The 17,449-nt window shown below is 47.7% G+C and overlaps 1 protein-coding gene across 1 annotated transcript in view; it reads right to left on the bottom strand.

The window, feature by feature from the left end:
• Positions 1-352: 352 nt before the first annotated feature.
• efl1 (elongation factor like GTPase 1) overlaps positions 353-17,449 on the bottom strand; it is an 80,696-nt gene continuing 63,599 nt past the window's right edge. Inside the window, exons 17-22 of the mRNA XM_085157249.1 lie at positions 8,767-8,896; positions 8,487-8,613; positions 7,483-7,687; positions 6,743-7,248; positions 4,782-4,966; positions 353-1,403 (exon numbers count right to left, since the gene is read on the bottom strand). Coding sequence (XP_085013375.1) covers positions 1,215-1,403; positions 4,782-4,966; positions 6,743-7,248; positions 7,483-7,687; positions 8,487-8,613; positions 8,767-8,896 — 1,342 coding nt within the window. The 3' untranslated portion in view covers positions 353-1,214. The remainder of the gene's footprint in view (positions 1,404-4,781; positions 4,967-6,742; positions 7,249-7,482; positions 7,688-8,486; positions 8,614-8,766; positions 8,897-17,449) is intronic.

Raw genomic sequence — 17,449 nt, forward strand, 5'->3', positions numbered from 1 at the left:
GTGTCGAGAGGACTGCACCCAACTCATTATGCCTCCACATTTTCATCTGGTATTAGTCACACCCTTTTTAAAGACGTGATGGGGGTTCAAACCCACATTATCACTCTTCATTTAAAGCACAGGTGCAGCACAGGTGAGTCCATTTTACATATAAATTAAAAGGGGCATGCATTTGAGGAATGCACCTGATGATCGCAATCAATGATGCAACGCTGCTCTGGGAGTCACCCGTTCAGTATTTATGTTGTTAACACATGTAAACGTATTTGTGACTGTATAATATCATTACTCCTATCAACCATCCATCCATTTGGAATGATAGGACGAGAACATTCTAGCATTCAGTCTCTCAGTTTTTCCTTTCCAGTCACCTTTCTCACTCACTATGTATTAACAGACCTCTCTGTATTGAATCATATCTGTTATTAATCTCTGTCTCTCTTCCACAGCATGTCTTTATCCTGTCTTCCTTCTCTCACCCCAACCAATCACAGCAGATGGCCCCGCCCCTCCCTGAGCCTGGTTCTGCTGGAGGTTTCTTCCTGTTAAAAGGGAGTTTTTCCTTCCCACTGTCACCAAAGTGCTGCTCATAGGGGGTCATATGATTGTTGGCTTTCAGCTGCATGGTTTCAAGTTCGTTAATAATTGTACTAAATGTCACCTCGTGAGTTTCACAGTTGTGCACATGATGAGAGGTAGAAGCAGCCTCGGTCTATAGACTGTATATAAAAGACAGACATGAACATTTGTTGCATTTACAGTCGACCCCATGTTGGCGTTTATGGAACCAGCAGTGACCATATTTGGATGAGAGGGTGGATGTTACGTCAGCTGGCGTGCCCGGTAAACACACCAACACGCTCTAACGACATACAGATGTCGTATCAATGAATTGTTCCGAGTAAATTAGTGAAGCAGAGAACGACGCGGTGCGATTGAAACACTCATTTATTCATTACTGAATGCTGCCATGTGATTGGTCAGTGTCTGTGCACGCATGAACTTTTACCTGAAAACAAAACAATCTGTTTTAAAAATATAACAGACTTTGTCATCTCTGTATTTCATCCTCAGTGTGACGCATTATTCACTGCAATTTATCACAAAAACTATAAATGACAGGAAACGCTGCAGTTTCTGAGCGTAGCTGTGAAAGCAGAGCGATGTCGCCGCGTCGTCCTGCGCTCGATGTCAGCGGCGCCTCCAAGTTTCCTCTATTTGTTCTTGCCGAGCGTCCTCTGTTTCTCGGCGTGCTCCACTATCTTCTCCTCCACGTACAGCCCTTTGCGGCGGCGGACGCCGTTCATGTATTTCAAGGCCTGGTTTTCAGAGTCGGCCTTCTCGCCGAAGTGCAGGTATTCTTCCTCGGTGGTGGGAACCCAGTAAGGGTCGCTGCTGATCACCTGGGACACAGACGACGGACACAGACGGGATCAGCGTCACAGAGCGGCGTCTACATCTACGAACACTCATAGAAACATAAACCAACCAAACAATAATCACAGTCACCATGGTAACTTGTCACCTGGTCTGGGGCAGCTTATGGTTTTTGGATAATCCTAATATCTGCTGGAATTAAATCTACAGGCGCGGCGAGGACGCGGACCGGGCTGGGGGGGCTGGACCTGAATGTCAGGAGTTCGGCGCTTCGCGGCGTCTCAGCTGTCGAGTGAAACGGCGGTGCCGACGGCGCACCGGGCGGTAAAACGAACAGCTTCCTGCTCTCGTCTCAACTTTTGCTGTTGTTCTATATTTTTATTGATCTCCATCAACCACGGATGACACCTGTGAGGTGGGAGGAGCCAGCAGGTTTTTATGTGAGCGTGCACAGAGCCTGGGTTAGCAGGCCGTGAGAGCTGAGGTTTCCCAGTACACACACACACACACACACACACACACACACGGTAGCACCAGTACACTGGGGCACCTGGCTCTGGTTACACTGGGGCAGATGGTAGCGAGCGAGCTACAACAACGGGCGGCTTGCAGCACGCACCGCACGTGAGCAGCATATGCCGGAGCACAAAGGGACGCAGCAGGAGGGGGCGGCGAGGGACGAGGCGTCCTGCAACGGTCAATTAAGCCGGTGGACGCTCAGAGTCTCAGAGTCCCCGCAGGAAGACGTTAAGCTCGTTTCAGCTGATCGTTCGCGTGGAAACGACACAAAAGGCAGAAAAGTTCAAACACAAACTAAAGTGACGTCATAGAGAAGCGAGGACGCCGCACGCGAACAGATGGAGGACTAATCGTCTCCGTGTAGGAACAGTTTTCGTGCGCAGCTTTTTTTCCTGCTGTGTCACATTTTGTCTCAGAAACACATCAGGAACGTCACCGAGGCCGCCGCCGCTGCCGCCGGCGATTCCACGAATGCTTCGGCCTTTTCAGAGCCCCCGTTGGTCGAACGATGTTCAGCGGGAAGTTACCGAAAGCAGGCGGCAACGTCAACGTGCAGGAAAAGATGAAGAAGATAAAAACGCGACTGCAGCGTCGGAAAACTGAATTCAATTCAATTCAATTTTATTTATATAGCGCCAAATCACAACAAAAGTCGCCTCAAGGCGCTTCATAGATACAGAGAAAAACCCAACAATCATATGACCCCCTATGAGCAGCACTTTGGCGACAGTGGGAAGGAAAAACTCCCTTTTAACAGGAAGAAACCTCCAGCAGAACCAGGCTCAGGGAGGGGCGGGGCCATCTGCTGTGATTGGTTGGTGAGAGAAAACTGAAGGAATCACTCGTGAAAACTGCCTCTCAGAATTCAGGCAGCAGCTCTAAGAGCAGCAGCTTCACGCGCTCCTCGGGACCATAGGTGAGGTCAAAGGTCATATTGTCAGCCACAAACACCTCACAAATGCACCTGGCTCATACTAAATCCACGTGCACGTGCACGTGCACACACTTTGAAACCAAAACTCTGAACAGGACCTGCTCCAGGTGGTTATGTGGTCAGCATCAGTTACCGTGGTGATTTGGCCGGGTTTTGACCTTTAACCCTGAGATTACAAAGTGATAACTTACATCGATTGTTCTGACCCCCCCGAGCGTCGTCTGCAGTTTGTCATTTATGCACTACAGTCAGTTTCATCAGGCCTCCAAACCAACAGTGCATCGCACACACGCAGACGCACACATGCAGACGCACACACGCAGACGCACACATGTAGCGGCAGACAGATGTCTCGGCCGATCAATACGCGACTCGCTCGCGCGATTCTCCGGCGTGCAGCTCGACAAAAGCTCCATTCTGATGGAAATCTAATGTAAACGTCGCCGCAGGAGCCGCTAAACCTTCCAGTTACACAACAATGCCACGCTGACAATCACCTCGCCGCCTCGCCGCTCATTCATATGTAAATCCGATATCCCGCTCGTATCAAACGGCTGTCAGAGGAATGCTGACATCGGCACGGAGCAGCGGGACAGTCCTGGAGCTGGGGGGGTGATGGGGGGCTTTGTGAGGACGCGTCTGCACAGAAGATCAGACAGACAACTTTTAATGAGGCGAAGACAAAAGGCAGCGAGACAATGAGGCTGCTGGACGAGTGTGTGTGTGTGTGTGTGTGTGTGTGTGTGTGTGTGCGCAGCTACATGTGGTTTCAACACTGATGTTTGGGACACTGATCTGTTATTTTAAAAGACATCCAACCAGGACGCAGGACCAGCTCCAACCACCAACACCACCTCAGGCCTCGGCCGATTAAATAAATGCATTAAATCTGAACTGTCGATCCTTCTTTGACCTTTGACCTTTGTCACTGCCAGGACAAAGCGCCAGCAGTCCTCCTTTAAGAAGCCGGTGTCTGCAGCCTGACCTGCAGCCTCGCGTCTCTGAGGCTGCAGGTCAGGCTGAGGTCACATCACCAAACATTCACACATTAAATATCTGGGAAGCAGCGTCTCCCTCAACGAAATCCACACTCGCATCAGCAACAGGTGAAGGTTTACACGTCATCTGCATGCAGGAGCATGCAGGAGCATGCAGGAGCATGCCGGAGCATGCAGGAGCATGCAGGAGCATGCCGGAGCATGCCGGAGCATGCCGGAGCATGCAGGAGCATGCCGGAGCATGCCGGAGCATGCAGGAGCATGCCCGCAATCCTGCAGGAGAGGAGGGCTCGTGCATGGCAACAGACACCACCCAAAGTACGCCAGGGATCCAACAAACTACCGCCGTCCGCGGCAGAAACCAAAGACGCCAGAGTGCAAATCAAAATCAAACTAATGTGAAATATAAAGCCTGGAGGAGACTAACGAGCAGGACGCGTCATTAACCGCCGCGGTTCAACGGCCTCATTGTTATAAAACATCTTCTGTGAGTTTCCTGCACCTGATCGGCGCTCTGCAGCACCGCCGGCTCGTCTCTTCCTCTTCACAGACAACTTGACCCGTTACCCCGCCCGACACAGAGCATATGGCTCGCAGGACGCTGATACGCGTGTCTGCGGCGGCTCGAGCCAGCCAAGCGCACGCCGTCTATCGCGGCTTTGACTCCGGCTCCCCCGAGGCGTCCGTCTCGTTAACCAGATGGCCTCGCTGACCCGCAGCTCCACATAACGAGCTCAGGCAGACTGATCCGCGCGCGGCCTCGTTCACACCTGCCGTCGACCTGTGGCTCGGACGATCCAATCGCGCGTGGACACGCCTCCGCATGCGTCCTCGTTGAGCCGCTCCGCGTCCACGTTAGAGGTCAGAGAATCACATTAAAAATGCTCCAAGAGGTCTGCAGCTACGCCACCTGTGTCAAAGAGGCCCCGCCCACTGCTCCAAAGTCTCCTCACCTCCCAGTGACTGAACACCAGCTGCGGACTGGCCAATCCGCTCGTCCTCTTGCGGATCTCGTCTGCAAAGCCAAAGCTCTCCGCCACGGGCAGCACGGCCTTGATGATGAACATGTCCGTCCCTTCCTTCATCTCTTCGTGGAGGACTCGGCCTTCTCGCTTCCCGAGCACCCCGTAAACACGACCTGGAGGAAGAAACGCAGCAGTCAGGACGCGCGGCGGACTCGCCGCAAGGACCGAGTCCAAGACCCGGAACAGAGACCGAGTCCAGTTCAACACAAACGTCATAAATCAGCACGAATAAACAGAAAAACAACCGATACAGAGAACGAGCCGTGATTCAGCAGAGGCCGCCGCGGCGCTGATTCGGCTGACGGAGCGCTTCTCCGCCGCGGCGGCTCCTAACAGGCCTGCAGATATTGTTTACCGACACAGTAAACGCCGTTTCAAGCCTCATTTTCATCTTAATGACTTTCAGAGGACGACAGTTTAGCGAGTGCGACGGAGCGTTAGTCAACCCGGACTCTGCAGGCTGAAACTACAAACTGTGACATTTACAGGACATCTCACCCTGAAAACGAGGGCGTGTGTGTGTGTGTGTGTGTGTGTGAGTGTGTGTGTGTGTGTGTGAGTGTGTGTGTGTGTGTGTGTGTGTGTGTGTGTGTGTGTGTGTGTGTGTGTGTGTGTGTGTGTGTGAGGGGTACAGTCATGGATAACGTGACTGTGCTGGCTTGTTTCTGTCTGTGAGAATGACGTCGGCAGATTGGTCACAGGTCAGGCTGATGTGAGCCTAACGATGTGGAAACGACACTGGTGGGAGGCTCAGCGGACCCTCAGGTCCTAATGTCCACCTGCTGCGGGAAGTTAACCCTTTAAAGCCGGTCAGAGCAGCACGCTCCGTTTTGTGTAACTATTTTTAAATCCCTGTAGCTCTTCAACCACGTGAGCTAGCGCAATAATTTTTTTTGCATATGAAACCGGAGGAGTTGTACTTACATCTTATGCCATCAGCTTGTCCTCGGTCACAGTTTCCTTCCACATATAGTTTTGCAAAAACTGCATAAAAAGCACTTGCAGCAACAAAAACATAATATTCCAGAAACACGCTTTGCTGATCCGATCAGCTGTTTGTAACACCTCCTACTCCATCAGCGCGAACTATCGCATGTCCGCCATGACCTGCCTGAAACCGGAAGTGACGTCATTTTGCGGAAATGTAGTTTTTTTTTACCATCAGGGCCTCATGAGCCTATACTGGTGTTTTTAAAAGTTATCTTTGACTTTCTGACTTTCTGTGTGGTTTCTGGGATGCTTAGGACTCATATTGCACTGCTGGAAATAGTTTATTTTGATGCAGATGCTGCTTTTTTGCAAATTTGCATTATAATATTTATTTTCGTTTTTCCTGCAGTGTATAAAAATTGGTGTATTTCAAAAATAAAACTATGAAGACACTCAAAATAAATTTCCTGTGGTGGGAAACTATTTTGTGCAACTTTTTTGTATTTACAGTTTTGAGGGATAAGCCTCTTAAATTTCTCTAACTAGAAATAAATGTTAAAAAAACAAAAACGATTTTCAATTTTTTTGTAGTTTATTGAACTTTTTTGCAATTTATGTAATTACTATGCACTTAATGCAGACATATTATTAACATTTGGGCTGTAATGGTTGTATTGATGTATATCAACTTGAAATGCTCCCATAAATGGCTCCACAGCATGTAAACATATAATATAAGCTCTGGCGGACTTGGTTCTATGGTCGGTCTTAAAGGGTTAAACATGCGTCTGCAGGAATACGTGGAAGAGCAGACGACGGATTCCTGCAGCGCATTTCCTGTAAAAGTGTCGTTAATGCGAACGGATGTTTGCACCAATCAGCAGAGACCAGCACACCAAACAACGCAGCAAAACTACGACGTGTTCGTGCGACGACGGCGTGCAGCAGCGCTCTCTTACCCAGCACGTCCGCGGTGGCCATGATCTCACAGGTGTACATGGCGGCCATGAGTCTCTGCGGCCGAGCCTGGAAGGCGTGCCGGCAGGCCTCCTTCACAGCAGCGATCAGCTGACCGGAGACTGGCCCGTAGCAGTCGGAGGAGGCGGCGACCTCTGGCCTGCGTCTGGCGTGGCTCTGCCCCTCTGCTGCGCCCTCCACGCTGCTTCCTTCCACGTTACTTTCCGCCGCAGCCTCGTGGCGCGTGGAGTCCTCCTCTACGGAGTCCTGGTGTTGCGGCGGGGCAGCGGACTGGACGTCCCACCTCTCCACGGAGAAGCAAACTCCCATCAGGGGCTCCTCGCACATGGGCCCCGACAGAGCCGCCAGCTGGAAGCCGCTGACGACGCTGTTGTCAAAGTCTCGCAGCGCCGTCGCTTCGCTGGCTTTGTCTCCGCGGCTCAGACACTGCCACACCGACGGCCGCCGGTATCCCTCCACGCTGTTCAGCAGGATGTTCGGCCCGTACCTGGAGACACGGACATGGACAGTGAGGAAGTCTCCGCGGCATCTCATGACTGCATCTAACAGAGAAAACGAGGAAAAACTCGCACGACTCGAGTCTGCAGAACCTGCATCCAGCAGATGGAACATTAGAAAAGTGCTGAGCTGCACGACAACAAGTGTTAACGCGAGAAGCTCGCAGACACCATCAGATGCAAATAAACAAAGAAGCAGAAGCAGAAAGACGCTCGAGTCTGACCTGCGAGGCCCGAAGGCCCAGATACGCTCCACGGCGTTCCTCCACTTCCTCCCCTGCAGCAGGCTCTCCAGCTGGGCCTTCAGGTCAGAAATGGCCTCCAGGCTCCTGACGCTGACGTCCAGACTCTTCCCCTCCCTCAGCGACATGTTTACCTGCTCCAGAGTGCGAATCACCTCCGAGCTGCTCTCCAGCAGACGGGTCGCCTCTGAAAGAAACGCTGCATTACTGCCGTGTGATGGTTTAGCTTCACTCGGCCTCATTTGGATCAATCTGGCACTGAAACAAAACGTCTAAACTCTGAAGCATCGCGAGCGTCAGTCCACAAAGAATAAAGGCCTGTGACTCCACCCATATTTTCCATGTTTCATGCAGATCGTCTTTCTACTGCCTAGCACGCAGCTGGCTAACCTTAGCATTTAGCTTGCAGACACCATTCACCTCTGCGATCATGCACGAGCATCAAGCACGCACCCTGTGATGCGGCGGTGGGTGTGGCTTGGTACAGAAAATAGTTCCTGGATGAAATAATGTTTAAAATGTGCTGAGACGAGTTTATGACTGACAGTCGTTACAGTGTAAACACAAAGTGTTCGAGTTTCTCGCTCTAATAAACCAAGACTGTGATGTCATCCACAAAACCACCACTAATGCCACGGAGCCCATGTCCATCTTTTACGTACAGTCTCTGTTTCGACCTACGTTCTTTGTTTGTTTGATGCAGAGATGAAGATCTGCCATCATTGATGTTCACTGGAGTTTCCTGACTTTTGTTTTCTCGGTTCAAACAAAGCTGCACGTTGGGGCGACTTCCTGACAGTGAACCAGGAGATCGTTACCAGGTGTGTGGAGGTGGAAAGGTGGGTTTGACCTGCGGTTTCCATGTAAACAATAAATGCCGTGTCCTCGTTCTCACAGACCAAGAGCTACAAACACTTTTGCCCTCAGACGTGGCGCACACCCCGCCCGCGGCCTCTCAGCGTGCTCGCTGCGTGCTCGCTGCTTACCCTGTGGCAGAGGTATCGCCCTGACGCCAACTGTGGCCAGCCTGTTGGGGGTGGTGAGGGTAACGAGGCCGCTGGAGTCCAGGTGTAGGGTGTCGGATGATCGACCCTGAGCGGCCTCTTCTTTGACCTGGAAACAGCCACACGAGAACACTGATCATCTGGAAATAAATCCGCCCCTTTCCTCCCTGATTCTTCTCCTCAGAGCAACGTTTTTAAACTCCGTCAGCAGAGCTGAATCACACTTTCATACACCACCCCGGCCTCCAGCTCAGCGGCTCACCTGATGAATGATGGCGACTTTCTGCTGCTTGCCCAGCTCCTCGTTCACCATGTCCACTTTGGGAGGTCGGACCACCGTCTCTCTGAACGGGATGATGGGCTCAGACGCGCTGATCTCGATTTTAGCAAACCTTTAAAAAAAAGAAGAGTGGAGGCTGTTCTCTGGTTTCATAATCAGCCGGTCTGACAGGCTGCAGATAGAGAACAGATACAGGCCGTGGCTGCCCAAAGGTAACGGGGCGACCGCCACGGCAGCGCGTCATTGAACAAGTTCTACTCATGAACACAACGTTTCTGGTACAGGAAGCTCTCAGGTCTCGTCAGGAGTCGGCTGCTTACAGGTCAAACACATCAGAAAACAATAATATGACCCCTGTGAGCAGCATGTTTTTCAAACACAACATCTGGACCCATTTAACCAGGAAGTCCTTCAGACTAACGTCTCTTTTTCAAGGCAGAATAAATCAAATATAACACAAGAACAGTAAAAACTTGTCACTTACAGAAGTCTTTATGAGAGCTCTGAACTCTGCAGGGAGACAAGCGTTCAGCTTTAATGTGCTCTGAAGGTTATTCCAAGAATAAGGAGCTAAATAAGAGAGCGCTGTCCTACAAAGTTCAGGAAAAAGTCCCGGGAACTCTGAAGAGGAAGACGGCAAATCACAGCAGCTGTGACGTGTTCTGGATAATGCATATTAGTAATGCCACCATAATCGAACATTAAAGAAAGGAGTCTGTAAGTGTTTTCCTAACTGATCAATTAAAATATCTCAATAATAAAAACTCTGCACTCTGTCCGTCATCCAGACAAATACCCAAATATTTCTGGGATGATACTTTCAATAAAATGTCCTCCGAACATCTGAGGTGTGGCTGATTTCCAGAAAACAACATGAATCATCTGCATAGAGTCACTTTAGCCGTAATGGAACATAAAATACGGCCAAAAATGAAACTTTTTAAAATCTTAACCCTTTAAGACCGACCATAGAACCAAGTCCGCCAGAGCTTATATTATATGTTTACATGCTGTGGAGCCATTTTTGGGAGCATTTCAAGTTGATATACATCAATACAACCATTACAGCCTAAATTTTAATAATATGTCTGCATTAAGTGCATAGTAATTACATAAATTGCAAAAAAGTGCAATAAACTACAAAAAAATTGAAAATCGTTTTTGTTTTTTTAACATATATTTCTAGTTAGAGAAATTTAAGAGGCTTATCCCTCAAAACTGTAAATACAAAAAAGTTGCACAAAATAGTTTCCCACCACAGGAAATTTATTTTGAGTGTCTTCATAGTTTTATTTTTGAAATACACCAATTTTTATACACTGCAGGAAAAACAAAAATAAATATTATAATGCAAATTTGCAAAAAAGCAGCATATGCATCAAAATAAACTATTTCCAGCAGTGCAATATGAGTCCTAAGCATCCCAGAAACCACACAGAAAGTCAGAAAGTCAAACATAACTTTTAAAAACACCAGTATAGGCTCATGAGGCCCTGATGGTGAAAAACTACATTTGCATGCATGCAAGTGCTTTTTATGCAGTTTTTGCAAAGCTACATGTGGAAGGAAACTGTGACCGAGGACAAGCTGATGGCATAAGATGTAAGTACAACTCCTCCAGTTTCATATGCAAAAAAAATTATTGCGCTAGCTCACGTGGTTGCAGAGCTACCGGGATTTAAAAATAGTTACGCAAAACGGAGCGTGCTGCTCTGACCGGCTTTAATCCTCTGGGGTCATCAAGTGTTCACAAAAATCTGACGTAATCGATCCGATACTTCAATTCTTTTCTGTTGACAAAGCACCAAATCACAAGTCAGCTCAAAGCACTTTAAACTGTAACTACAATGACACAAGTGATGCTTTCTGCTACAGGATGGGAGAGGATTTAAAAAAAGGATTTGAGTAAAAAAAGTGGAACGAGTCACTCCACTACAGTAGCTTTGCATGATTCACGGCCCCAAACAACCCTTATGTATCTGATCTGAAATAAGCCTCCCTATAAGTCAACTTTCTTCTGATTGGCTGCTCCTCACAGGTAAACGGTTTGTAAACTGTGCTGAACTGTATGAGTACGCCCTCCTGTGACATCATTCAGAGCCAAGAATAGAAAAAAAAAAAACAGTGTGAAACTGAGCGTAATTAAAATTAAAGCAAAGATGAAACTCCGAGTGAGAAACAAAATGTTCCTGTTGGTGTTTTACGCTCGTACGGACTCTGCAGGTGACGAATGAAAGCTCCTCTCCAACGGGACGAGACGGCGTTACGAGAAACGTCTTTGGAGTCTGTGATTACTGTCATGAGTTTAAAGAAACTCTAATTAATATGAAATATTCTTTCAGATCCAGCTGACAGAGCAAACACAAAAACACGATGCCTCAGAAAGCTGCACGCAGGTGGAGAGAATCGGCCTATCAGACGCTTTGCTGCTAAAGCTAAACCAACAACGAGACGCAGAGCTGCTCAAAGACATGTTAGCAGGATCAGAGGTGACGGACATCCTGCTTTTCTCTTTGATAATTTTACAGCTTGTTCGTTCTTGTGACATTCGGTGACGTCGCTCTGCACTCGGTACACCGAGACGACCGCTTGCTCACGTCACACGTGTGGAGCGGCGCAGAGCCGTCTTTCCAATAATAAAATGATTTGGGGGCATTTTAAAGATTCGGGTGTTCAGTAGAAATGAGTCGAGCCTGAGCGCCGCAGCAAGGACACAAAGGAGCGTCTGACTAATTCCACAGTGTTTCTCTAACATCATTTATACCCACTGAGGTCCACCAGCAGCCGGCTGCAGGGAACAATCGCACTCATTAGTCTGCCCGTCTGCAGCATTAACAGATGCTTCCTGGCTGACCCCGGGGTCACTGGGTCACTCTGAAAAACACGCCTGTGTTTATATTTGTGCTGAATTAGCAGCGGCACCGAGACAGCGGGTAAACTTCCTCGTTTAATCCAGTTATCCACGGTAACAGGTAATCCCTGCTGCTCGCCATCTCACTTAATGAACAAGTTTCTGTGGAAACGCCAAATTTAAAACAGCTCAGAGCTGTGTGTGTGTGTGTGTGTGCGCTGAATTATCGATCACTGGTGCCCATGAGCACTGAAGACTGGGCACCTGACCTAGTTTTGATGGGAGAGGGTGGGGTGTGGGGATAATCCCCTCGCAGCGGTGGAGCTGTGATGTCACAGTCTTGCTCGCCCGTGTGGCAGAGAACAGCGCTGACCTTATTCTGTACGTGGAGGGCTCAGGCTGCCGACACATCAACAAGTCACCCAGCCGGCCAATCAGACACTTTATGAAGCAGGTAGCTCGCCATCAAGTCACATCAGCGGCCAAAATGTAAGCCAATGATCGAGCCATCCATCCAGCCAATCAGCCTTCATCTGAGCTAAGCAGGCAGCCAGCTGGCCGGTCAGCGATCCACCGTCCTGCTTTGCCATCTCTGTCCCGAGCTGTCTGGCCTCGGCTCTAAACATAGCAGCAGCAGCGCAGAGCGGCCTCGTTTCCTCGGCTGGAATCCCACAAAATCAGAGCAACAGGCAGCGCGGAGCGAGCGACAGACCCGCCTCACACAGCAAAAACCCCCCAACCCCGCCAGCAAAGAAGAGATCAATCAATCAATTTATTTATTTATAAGCACTTTTAAAAACATGTTGACCAAAGCAGCTCAAACACACACAAAGAACAGAACAAACCAACCATGGGGGTCCAGGGCTTTCATTTTTATATTTAAAGGACGCGATGCTACGATCCCAGGATGATGGCATGATGTCCCCACAAGATATGAATACCCAACGTGTGTGTGTGTGTGTGTGTGTGTGTGTGTGTGTGTGTGTGTACTGTATGGGGTGTTTTCTTGCACAGTGTTACATCATCCAAAGTGATTTTCCTCGTCGGGTCAGTGAGAGTGCATTGTGCTTTCGACCAATCAGTGTCTGCAGGAGTGCGTCCTTAAGTAGCACCAAGGCTGAAGCAATCATAAAACATTTATCTATGAAACTCAAAGCCTGGGTGGAGCAAACGGTGGAAAAGGCAAACAAATAAACACAGCTCGGTCCGCTCTGACGTCAGGAGCTGTTGGAGGTGCAAACGATCAGTGTGGCTCACAAGTGACAGGTAAACTCGACTAAATGTAAATCACTACTGCAGATTTGCATTCTCCTGCTAAATAATTATAAAATATAATCGATAATAACATTTTAAAGAATATAAATATTTACTCTGTGACACAAACCAGGCGGCAACAAACCAGGAGACGCACAGAAACACAATTACATGAAAGAAACCCAAAGAGGAATCCAGGCCAAGCGTGGTGCGTGCAGTCAGTACGATCAGAGCTGCAGCTGAGTGAAAGTGGTGTTTGCAGTGTTGACTCTGACACACTGAGCCGGGTGCTGCCAACGAGCCACAGCAGCTCTCCAGGGCCGCGAACTAGACCTGCCACACCAGCAGGGCAGAGGTGAGACGCAAAGTATAAAAAGTCCTCTAACATCCGACAGCTCCATGAACTGCACCCGGTGTCGTTCCAGGCATACGTCAGCCTTTATGTACCAGTATGTAAAACACACAACCATTAGACACCATCTCCTGGACTGGTTCCAGTCAGCGCCGCCCTGCAGACTCAGAGCTAACGCTAGCAGCTGCAATCCAACATGGCGGAGCCGGAGCTTAAACCCAACAGCGAGCCGAGCAGCCGGCCTGGAGCGAAACATTTGACAGGAAGGACCAGAGCGAGTCTGCTATGACAGGAAGCTCAGAATATGAGTGAGTGTGTCGGCCAATAGGAACACAGGACAAAGCAGCAACGTGACAACTGCGGCGCACACAGCGGGCGGTTACTGACGCGCTGAAAGACGATGACCTGGTACACCGATATAATGCATGTGGGCGACCCACCTGAAACGCCGCTGCAGCCGTGCAGCAACAACACGCACACTGTTGTGCGATTGGACACAACGCGCAACAGCGTTGTTGTTTTTCCTGTTATTATGAATCTAAAATCGATCCACAAAAACAGGAAGTTCTTCGAACCTGAGCCTGAGCTTGGATCTGTACTCACGTCCTCGTCTGCAGACGCAAAACATCAAAATAGGGATGCACCAGTACCGATACTGGTATCGGGTATCGGGGCCGATACTGTAAAATGTGTGTGTACTCATACTCGTAAAAGTTAACCGATACCATGAACCGATACCAACTTATTTCATTAATCAGAGGGTGGCTTGTCATTTCTGTTGTAGTTTTTTAGATTGGCCACTAGGGGGACATCCCGCGCTAAACAGGCACAGAGTTAGACGAGTGAGACTGGCGGCTCCAGATAAAAAAAGAGAAACTGGAGGCTGCTGTAGCTAGGCTAAACAAAATGTCAGCAGTGTGGAACAGCCAACTTTAACTCAGGTTTTGGAAAAGTGATGAAAAATGTCAAGAGAAAATCCACGGGCAGTTAAAATAACAGAGGCTCGACTCATTTTATCGCTCTGGATGACCAGCCAATGCCGGTCGTGGAAAACATAGGATTGCACCGTCTTCTCAGCATACTCGAGCTGAGATATGAAATATAATAAATAAACAGAAGAGTTTATTTATTATTCTGAAAGCTCGAGACAGTGCCAATAGTTCAGTGATATTTTGTAAAATTACAATGTGGAGACTCTGCAATAATTTAACAGAAGTGCTTATTTTTCACTTTAAATTTTTTTGTGGTCATTTTTATTAAGATTTTATTTTTTATCGGCAGAGAATAAAATAAAACCTGTCTGCATTTGTGTGTGTGTGTGTGTGTGTGTGTGTGTGTGTGTGTGTGGTAGAAGTATCGTTTTTTGTACTCTGTATCGGCAAGTACTCAGATCCAAGTATCGGTTTGAAAAAATTGGTATCGGTGCATCCCTACATCCAAACTCTGAAAAACACATTTGTGTGAGTTCAGCTCCACAGACGCCGAGTTGGGCCTGCGATATCACAGGGAGGAGGTGCCTTTTAAAAAGCATCAAAAGTCTGAGAGCAGCAGGAAGAAGAATCTCTGAGGTGATGAGAAAATTCAGGCTCTCCAGCCCGACTGCCCGCCTGAGGTCTGGTGAAAACAATGCAGCACTCATCGCTGGAGTAATGACGTCCCTGTGATGGAGCATGTTCAGGCAGGATCTGGGAGACAGGCCAGTGACGGGAGCCAAGCGGAGAGAGGTCCTTGAGAAAAACTTGCTCTGCTGAATCATTTGCTTGCAGTTTATGTCTTACTGTGTCTGCGGGGGTTTTATTCAGACCTGTTTTCGTTCCATCGATCTCCACGGCCTCTTCGTTGCTTTAAATCGATTCTTGTGCTTCTGGTAAGTAAGCACGTTCAGTAAAACCCCGAATTCGGAGGCTGAGGATGATGTCATCACTAAACACATGGCAGAAGACTTTCAGGGACACGGGTGTGTTTGCATCAGCTGTCTCACTGTCCCGAATTTACTTTTATACAATAAATAGGCTCTGCTGCATGTAAGGTAACATAAAGATGACTGAGCCCCACACACAGCATCACACAGTTAACGTTTACAATCTGACACTGGCTCCAGTAACGAGACACGGACGGATGGGCAGGTTTGAGTAATGAAAGTTCACGGTTTGGGTTCAAACACAGAAACTGAGTTTCCCTGGTTGCTATGGTGACAGGCTCCCGCTGAAGACCTGAGGATAACATGCACCGCAGGCGTGAAACATTCGCCCCGCTGAAACATTAGCTTTGAAAATGTCTAACCTACGAAAACACGACCGGCGAACAGACTTTCGCCATCACGACGGGAATCGTAACCGGTCACTTGACTGTGACCATCTGCTGCTTCATGGACTCACCACAAGTTTTATTCTATTCTTTGGTGATTCAGTAAAAGCACTACCTGATTGTGCATTGCGTTAAATGGCGAGAATCTTGAGGGACGGCTGTTATGAGGAAAACCCAGAAACGTTACCAGCAGCACACATCGTTGTGTCTTTCACCCAGGAGATCTGATCTAGGTTATCATATTAAGATTTGGGACACGTCGTCAGTAGTGGACCTCGGATTCATCGGGTGTTTCGGCCATTATCACCAGACACTCGGGGTGGGGGGAAAAATGGATACTGTGTAGCATGGTGATATTTTGTTTGCTAATAATGTATGGATACAGGGACAGCAGAAATCGATACTTTGTTACAAAAAAGGTTTTTGTGCTCTGACTTCAGAGCATGTTGATCCTTTTTCTGAGCAAGAATCCTGACATTCCTTCACTGTCCAAATGTGTTTAATAAACATGACAGTTTACTTATTTTAATTTAAGACATGTTTTATTTTAATTAAGTTTAAAACTTTTTTATTTAATGTAAAATTATATTTTGTTTTAATTTACTTTCAAATTCTTCAGTTGCTGAAGGGGCTGCATAGTTTTCATAAACTGCATAGTTCAGAATAGCTATAATTGTACCAGATGGTTGATTCAGTTAAGTTGGACTAGACTGTAATACAAACCGTTCAGTTTGTCAACAATCAAACTGAAATGAGAGAAAGACTGAGTGTGAGACTTTGATATTAGAGAAAATGATGATTGATAAAGTTTACCTTTATGTACAGAATCTGAATATCGCAAAATATTTTTAAAAATTGCAATAATATCGTATCGTGGGATGTATGGTGATTCCACCTCTACCAGACACCCTCATCCAAGGAGGCCCTGCCAGGGTTGATCAGGCCCCGGAGTGTCTCTGGTTTATGTTGACATCTTCTGTTTAGTTTCCTACAGTTTATTTTCTATCTATTCACTTCAACTGAGAAATAATACGTACCTCTTTAACATTTATGGAGCCTCACTTCTTCAAAGGGATAGAAAAGGTGACAGAGAGGAGTAAGACACGACAGGAGAGCTGGAGGGGGGCCACACCTCCCCGCCGGATCGGGCTGTACGCTCTTCCTCCCCACTGCCTCCCAGAAAAGGGAAGAAGAGCAAATATTTTCTTTTCTCTCGCGGTTAGCTGCCCAAGTGATGTCAGCCCTTTTTACCCCCAGCCAGTGACTGGTCCTGTCAGCACTGTTAGCTAGCTCTCGTATAGCTGCTGCTGCGCCCTCTGATAAACACTCCAAACACTTCGAATGTGCAGATTTACCTGTAACAGCAGGTACTGTTTCCTGTACATGGATAATGTTATTCAGGCATTTAATTATAATCTGTCCTCGTGACAGCATAAGATTAAAAATTAATGGAATTACATATGAAGCACATGTACAATACTGTGCAAAAGTATTGAGCCACCCCTCGTTTCTTTAGATTTTGCTTCCTTTGAGTTTTTTAATTTGTCTTGAGAAACAGTTTTCCAGCTTTCCGGAGCTCTTTTAAGGTTTCCTTTGGACGTTGACTCATTTTCAGTTTTTTGTGTGGCTGTCACAAAAACACATGATTCCAATTTCTTTAACTGGATCGATAAAAAATGCCAAAGATAACACAGTCTGACATAAAATAGTATTTTTGCCCCAAACAGGTGATTCCCACGGAGCTGTTAGCTAAAGATTTGGCACATCCCGACGCTGGCGTGCATCGACTCCTTAAAAAAATCTGAAGATGAAAATGAATAATGTGCAAGGCCTAAACATCTTCTGACACGTATTTACGTAAACAGGAAGACAATCCAGCAGAGACCTGACGCAGGAGAGAT

This window comes from Neolamprologus multifasciatus, chromosome 1 (genome assembly GCF_963576455.1).
Source record: "Neolamprologus multifasciatus chromosome 1, fNeoMul1.2, whole genome shotgun sequence".
Lineage (NCBI taxonomy): Eukaryota > Metazoa > Chordata > Actinopteri > Cichliformes > Cichlidae > Neolamprologus > Neolamprologus multifasciatus.